At 42.1% G+C, this 8,064-nt stretch overlaps 1 protein-coding gene across 1 annotated transcript; it reads left to right on the plus strand.

Annotated features, from left to right (window-relative positions):
* Positions 1-1,388: 1,388 nt before the first annotated feature.
* tmem147 (transmembrane protein 147) lies at positions 1,389-7,101 on the plus strand. Its single transcript, XM_080500958.1, has 8 exons — positions 1,389-1,473; positions 2,674-2,771; positions 3,886-3,955; positions 4,040-4,105; positions 4,200-4,336; positions 5,066-5,150; positions 5,820-5,941; positions 6,453-7,101. Exons 2-8 carry the CDS (start codon positions 2,695-2,697, stop codon positions 6,571-6,573), a joined length of 678 nt encoding a protein of 225 aa, XP_080357084.1. The 5' UTR covers positions 1,389-1,473; positions 2,674-2,694; the 3' UTR covers positions 6,574-7,101.
* Positions 7,102-8,064: the final 963 nt, after the last annotated feature.

Below are 8,064 nucleotides of genomic sequence, written 5' to 3' on the forward strand. Positions count from 1 at the left end.
AAATGACATGGCGGCCGGATTAGATCCTCTGGCGGGCCGGTTCTGGCCCCCGGGCCGCATGTTTGACACCCCCGTCTTTAGAAAGACGTCTCTTCTCCTGCGTAGGTCTGGGTCGGCCTGCGCTTCCTGGAAGCAGGGTGGTTGTGGCTGGATGGAGCTGAGGTGGATGTGGAGGCTCAGAAGCTGCTGCCAGGCTGCCCGTCGCCGCGGCAACGCTGCGGGATGCTGTCCAGGGACAAGAAGAAGACGTGGGTCATCGGGGACTGCTCGGTGAGGAAGAGCTTCATCTGTGCCCTGATCGGTTAGAGAAGAAACGTTCATTGTGCAGATTGACCGTCCATCTTTACTCCTTCATCTCACCTGACACCAGGGTCAGGTGAGATGTTCATCACACTGCTGTTATACTGAACCACTTGGTTGTTTGAAGACATGATTCGTAAAGCTATTTATGCTGATTTCATATCATAAGTAAATTCTCATCCTTAACATGAGATCTCAACCTGTCAGCAACTTGTAATATGTTTGTAGTGTTTTGAATGAATGTCTTGTGGCTAATGTTGGACATTTAATTTAGTCAGTCGGCTTACGCTAACTTATAAACCCGCAAGTGAGTAAAAAAAAAAAAAAAACAGCCTATAAACATGGAAACGTTTCAGGAAGTATTGGAGCATTTGTTTCTGGATCGACTCACATAATCAAGTTACACATTCAAAGTAGGTTCTTGCGGAAAACTGATCCCATGGTGAACGCAATTCGAGAAATATTTGCATGTCCGGTCGTATTTCTGTCCCTTTCAGCATCTCCCAATTATTACTAATGGCTGTAAGCTTCATTGTTTTCTACAGACCTGGACACTCTATATGCCAAATGTTTGCTTGCAGATTTTTGTAATTACTTGTGCTTTATTTTTCTATGCTCTACTGTTATACTGTTGTTATTATTATTATTCTTTCGAGTGGTGGTTCTTGAATTAAAAGGTTGAATTCAATCAATAGAATCCTCTTGTGTTTGATTTGTGATGACAGAATTCACTAAGATCAAAAGTGTTAAAAATTAAGTGATTTCTTTTACAATTTATTTGCTGGTTTTATCTGGATTACAGCCTATTGCGGCCCACAGACCTTATGTTTGACACCAAATAGTGTTTTAATCCTAATTTTAAATAAACCTGTGTGTCGGTAAGTTTGTTCCACGGTTGAGGAGCGTAAGAAGAAAAAGCTGCGTCACCTTGTGTCTTCTGACTCTGGGCAGAATTAATAACCCTCTTCCTTTAACTTTGTATTAAACTCGATATATAAAAATACAGTTTAAGCAGGAAGGGTTACCTTGAGCTGGTGAATGGGAGCGGAACAAAACCTTTGTTCCCCCCCAGCGGCGTGTTGTTTCTCGTCGGACACGTTCCCTACTTCCGGTCGTCATTGAAGGAGACGGATCGCCTTTTCGTGATTTTTTTCCTTCAACATTTAAAAGCCTGTAAGTTGTGGTTCTGAATATTTCTGTTTCCCACCCGCTTTCAGGTGTTTTTAACTTTAACTCTGTTATCGCGAATCAGTTTTATATGTATCGTAGATGTGGAGGAAAATGTCCTCGTTAGCTTCCGGTAGCAGCGTGGTTGACTTCAGCTCATAATGATGATTAATTTGCTGTTGATCACAATAACCAGCGGTGTAGCCAATGCGTTCACTTACAACTAAAACGTTCATATCTGCAAAGACAGGCTGGATATATTGTCTTACAGAAGGAAATTATATCTACACCTGTGTGCTCCACCACAGGAGTCACTGTTTGTGCATTATTGCTAATAATACAGCCGCACAAGATTTACATTTAATAGAGACACACTTCTAAACTATTTTTTATCGATTGTTATCTCTCCCTGTGAAGCTGTGAATTAAGATTAAGAAGATTTGATTAAGAAAAAACTGATCAAATCAATGTGTACATCACTCAATCACAACTAGAAGAAGATCCATCTTCATCATCTATCATTAAAACAATTGCATGTTTTAAAACTGACTTCCTTATATGTGTGGCTCACACAGGGGAGTGAGAGGTATTGCCTCATATACGTAAAAATAAATACATGTTTTGGGGGTTCTCAAGGTTTTTTCCCCCTCAAAGACAATTTTGACATGACTAAATACTCTGAAATTATGTTTAGACATATATCGCCTGAAGAAAACTTTCAGGACAGATGAGTCCTCCTGACTGCTTTCCAGGCCAACATTTCAATTCCAGTGTGTTCAAGTTAGCCTGTGATTTTTTTAGTCTCGTGTCATAATGTGGACTAATGCTGCATCCCCATTGTATTTTTATTCCACATCTCTGCTTTACTTAAATTTATACTATAACGGCTATAGATTAGTGCGTTATTGATCCTACACATGAAATTGTTTTGTTTGCGAAGTGAAGTTCAATCTGGTCTCGGATGCTCTGATCTGTACAAACAGGACAGGCGTGGACAGAGTATTGATTATAACTGCTTCTATAAATGCAGCTTCGTGTTGATAACATAGCTGATTTTGAAGCAGCTGCAAGGAGATATTTGCATCCATGGTTGCTGTGGTCTTCATGCGACATCGCAGGAGATCAAACTGTCAAACTGGCTCATGTTCATTATCAGGATATCGTATATATATATTGTGTTGTGATGTTTTTGTTTTCTCTCTGCAGGGAGACTCGTGAAGACGCATCATGACTCTGTTCCACTTTGGAAACTGCTTCGCTCTGGCGTATTTCCCTTACTTCATAACATACAAATGCAGCGGCCTGTAAGTGTCTGCTTAAACTGGGGAGGTGGGGTGAAAATATTGATGTAATGTGGAGGAAATGGTTTTATTATTTCACCTAAACCATTTCATATGTCGGAGCAGCAGCATGTCCAGAGACCCTGAAGTTGATAATCTGCTTAGTCAGGAGGTTTGGGAGGGTCTGTGTAATCCTCTTAGCACTGTGTGTTGTGCAGGATGTTCATTAACTCCACGATATAGACGTATTAATGCACCAGTTCTAAAAAAGACATTTAGGCCCCGTGAAAACACAAACCCGAATCTTGTCGAAAACTGGTTCTCAGTGTTTACAAGTGCTTGGAATCATTTGCCAATTTTGCAGACGACTCCGTCAAACAAGTGGCAAAAACATCCCAGCAAAGTACAAATTTATTCAAAGGGAAGAAATACGAACAATGTGCAGAAACATTTGCACTCAGCAGTAGTAAATTTGAAGGAATTTCGCGTTTTTGATCGGCTTCGGCGTGAATCTCAACCGGGCAGCATCGACGTTGTTAAACGTCTACAAGCGCCCCCTGCTGGTAGAGCCATCACTGTACATGTAAGAATGAGTGTAATCAAAATAATTATCTGATAAAAAAGGTAGCAATAAATTATTATCGTTAAAATAATTAATATGTAATATAGGATACATATAATAAAGTTGTTTTTGTTAAAGAATAAGATGTGGTCAGAACAAATAAAAAAAAAAAAGTAGATGTGTTTCCATAAGAGGGGCGAACCGCTGGAACAACATGGAGGACAACTTAAGAAAATCAGATACCGTCAAACTGTTTAAAAGGCGATTACCACTCTTGGAAAAATATGGAGCTCAGAATAGACAAAGTTAAAAGCAACTGTGTTCCTCAGAGGGCAGTTTTTTGTTTTGTTTGGGAATTTTGGAATGGCAAAGATAATTTCTGTTGTTGTTTTTCTTTCCTGTCACACCAACTGAAAAATCGTGCTTATTATGTACAGGGTTAGGCGATATAACTTAAACATCAGTTTGCTTTTCCTTTCTTTTTATTGCTGCATTTTATATTTGGTGGCCTGAATAAACTATTACTATGTCCAGTGACGCAGACATAAATTGATCATCCCTGCGTGTCTGGTTCAGGTCAGAGTACAACGCCTTCTGGAGATGTGTGCAGGCCGGTGCCACCTACCTGTTCGTGCAGCTGTGTAAGGTGAGCAGCCCCCCCCCCCCTGCAGCTTCAACCGTCCGCTTCACTTCCAACTTCTCCTCACGTCTGTCTTTCGTTGCGTTGCAGATGTTGTTCCTCGCCACGTTTTTCCCGACGTGGGAAGGCGGAGCCGGGGTGTACGACTTTGTCGGGGTGAGTGTTGGAAGCGTCTTCGGCGGCAGAGACGTTTTGGTTCCGTCCAGATTAAGAGAATCTTGTCGTTGTTCCCGTCCGTCCGTCCGTCCAGGAGTTTATGAAGGCCACCGTGGACCTGGCCGACCTGCTGGGCCTCCACCTCGTCATGTCTCGCAACGCCGGCAAGGGGGAGTACAAGATCATGGTGGCCGCCATGGGCTGGGCCACGGCGGAGCTGGTCATGTCCAGGTCAGCAAACGCAACCCCGGGATGTCTTTTCTCTCTCGGCGCAGCTCTGTGGAGAAACAAAAGCCCCATCGGAGTAAAGATTCCTACTGGGATTTTTCACACTCGCTTGGGAACAAACTATTCTTTCAACTTGATGAAGCAATGATGATGAAGTGATGTCACAACTCGATTGAAGTAATATTAAAACAAACCTGCAGCCAGTATTACATGTATAAAACAATATTTCTTTGAAAATTAAAGGTTTTGTGCCGTTGCATCGTGAAAAATGTTTCTAATGGATTAGATATTGATCGATTGAGGAGACGTCCTCTACAATGCTCCGTCGTGGTTGTAAACAAATATTTTACTATTGTTTTACATGATTGGCTTCGTTACCATCAGAATGGCTCAAATGATCGTTATACACATTCTAAGTGTCTGAAAGAGACATAGTTGGTTCACATTAGAATATAGAAACAAAGGATTTTACAGTTTCATTTTAAAACAAGTTATTTTATAGAATTTGGGAGCCGCCAGTGATGGACGGTCGGTATCGTTGTTGTTTTGGGAACAATGAACAGATGAAGACCCTCCAGTGAATCCTCCCAGTGGCTACGGCGCCACACAGTGGACAAGTTGGGACATCAGCCATCCTACTATATTTACCACACTGTCATTTTTTTGAAAATCGGGACTCGGTGCACGGAAACGTTTCCAGGTGACAGCTTTTGTGTGTTTGCGTCTCGCCAGGTGTCTTCCTCTGTGGGTCGGCGCCCGGGGCATCGAGTTCGACTGGAAATACATCCAGATGAGTTTCGACTCAAACATCAGCCTGGTGAGTCGCAGCCCTCCACTGTGTGTGGCTCCACCCACTCCTCCAACTGTTCCTGTGTCCAGATGATGGTGTAAGTCAGGGGTGTCAAACTGATTTTAGTTGAGGGGCCACATCCACCCTAATGTGACCTCTGGAGGGCCGAACGAGTCAAACATCACATGTTAAACTGCAGATACGGACAAATGCAAAGTCTTTCCTTCTTTTGATCCTTTTGCAAGAATTTGCCAGTCTATTCTGAAATATACACATATTAAAGGAAATCAGATATTATTATTATAGTTGCAAAAAAAACACACACAAAAAAAACCCGTCAGTCACCTGTATCTGGATGTCATATTTTTATTCAGGATTAAAACAATTTGTCATCATCTGGAAATTTTATGGAGTTTACGTGTCTAAAGTATCACTTCACATAAATTGGACTCATTGTTTTATTGTGAAAGGTGTTTGCATTATGCGACCTCCACAGATGCATTAATGTCGGGGGTCAGATTCTGACCAAGGGTGGTTTTGAATGTCATTTTTGCCAATCTAGTGTTTTTAGATCAGCCTCTGTCAGTTTTCATTTTTATACTATAAAAAAAAATCACATGGCGGCCGGATTAGATCCTCTGGCGGGCCGGTTCTGGCCCCTGGTGTAAGTAATTTTGTGTGTGTGTGTTTGTGTAGATCCATTACATCGCCATGGCAGCAGTGGTGTGGATGTTTACCAGATACGACCTCCCTAAAAGCTTCAGGCTGCCTGTCACCGTCCTGCTGGCTCTCTGTGTCTACAAGGCCTTCCTGATGGAGTAAGTCAAGTGTTTAAAACTCGCATTGTTGATTGTTGGTGTATTGATCCCTGGAGAAGTGGCGATACTCTCCATCTCTGCCTGCTTTTAAAGCGGCCAAGAAAAACAGTTTTATTCTATTTAGTGAAACTCTTTGAAACCGGTTTCTCCCTGTTGGGGGCGAGTTTTTCCTTTCCACAGTTGCAAATACACCTGCTTGCTCATGTGGATATGTTGGGCTTTTCTGTTTTCTCTATAAAAGCACATTGGAATGACTGTAATGTATTTAAAGATTTCTTTTTTTAATAAAAAAAAAAAAAAAAGAACTGTGACTGGGGGTTCAAAGCAGAGAATTAAATGTCTCTGTGTACTTTTGACAAAAAAAAAGTTTGCTGATGACATCATCATCATAGGACTGATGACAGACAGTGAGTCAGCCTAGAGTGAGGAGGTCCAGCACTTCACTGGATTCTGTTCTGATCTGTTAAAAATGTCGTCTTCATCCTAATTGTCTGTGTTTTCGTTTCTCCAGGTTGTTCGTCCACGTCTTCCTGCTGGGCAGCTGGACGGTGTTGCTGGTGAAAGCCGTGCTGACCGGCGCCATCTCGCTCTGCTCGCTCTTCCTCTTCGTCACCCTGGTTCACAGCAACTAAACAAAACCTCCGCATGTCCCGGATGAGCCTCCAGCAGCGGCTCCAGCAGGGACGCCGCCGCCGCCGCCGCTGCAGCTGAAACCTGACGCCACGCCGGTCTCAGCGGGGAAGACGCTCGGTCCTCTGGATCCGCGTTTGTCAAGTTTTTATGGGAAACGGGTGGAGAGTGTGTGGCGACGCCAGGAGGCAGCTGTAACGTGATTGGCTCACCTCACATTTGTTCATATCTTGAAAATGTGAATTTCCTTTTTTTTTTATCACATCGATCACAAAAATAAGGAATTAATTGTATTTTATATTCTCTAATGGACAGCAGCAAATGTTTGAAAGTAGCAGAATAACAGTAACTCTTGATAGTTTAAAGCGTGGGCCACACATTTATCAATTTATTTATACTAAAATAAATAATATAAGTTGTTAAAACTGCAATCAAGGAGGAATTTTCTGATTTTTCACTCAAACATTCAAATGAGCTGATTGCGTTGAGTTTGTATGAATTTTGACAAAATAAATGTCTATTTGTCTTTTCTCACTCTGCTTGTCTCCATTTATTTGGTCGTGAAAGATCAGACATGAAGCGTCACGTACAAAAGAGTTGAGACTCTTCGGTCAATGCAAGTAAAATCAGATTAAAATGTGTACATATATGTGCATTTATATACATATAATATAGGAAAATGGCCAATTTTATATATGTCACATATATTAAAAACCTATATCAAAACCTATATTAAACCATATATGTTTATATGGGTTATTTCCATGTGGGGTGTTCAAAAACAACAAATGCAACAAATTTTGTGTGTGTGTGTCACACACACACAAAATGCATACAGGTCCCATGTAAGGCAAAGACACAAGATACACAAACTATAACTGACTGTTACAGTAAAACTAAAACACGCAATTAAAGGCAATGCATAAACAAAGTTCCATGGAGCATTTCCCATGATCCTTTGCGCCCCCCTTCACTCCACAGCGGCCACTACAATATTTCCGACTTTCACATTGAATTATATTTCCATGAGGAGTTGCTTAATGTTTCCCATTTTATGGTTTGACCTTCTACCTTCTACCTCCGTCCACAAGCGCTTCACGAAAACTGTTGTTTGTTGTACAAAAGGTTGTTTTCAAAAACCCAATTCTACTCATTGTCACTCTGCTCTTAAACACCTCCTTTGGCAGCGCTCGCTCTCCTCCTCCCAGCAGACCAGTCCATTCAAGTTTGTCCAGTTTGTTCTTTCCGTGCACGGCTCGCGTCTCCAGGGCTCCCAGTGTCTCCCAGTCCAGTGTAACAGGAGAAGGGTGAGAAGAGAGTTTCTCTATTCAGCACTACAGAGTGGAGCTGAGCTTCAGCGGGGTGCCACGCCCCCCCCCCCCTGCTGTAAACCACTCAGACTGTGTGCACAATTATTAGGCTGGCGAGTGAGTATTTTTTGGCCGTGTCATCATTTTTAATGCACATTTTCCAAACTCCAAGCTGTATCGACA

Source organism: Blennius ocellaris (genome assembly GCF_963422515.1).
Source record: "Blennius ocellaris genome assembly, chromosome: 8".
NCBI classification, from domain to species: Eukaryota; Metazoa; Chordata; class Actinopteri; order Blenniiformes; family Blenniidae; genus Blennius; species Blennius ocellaris.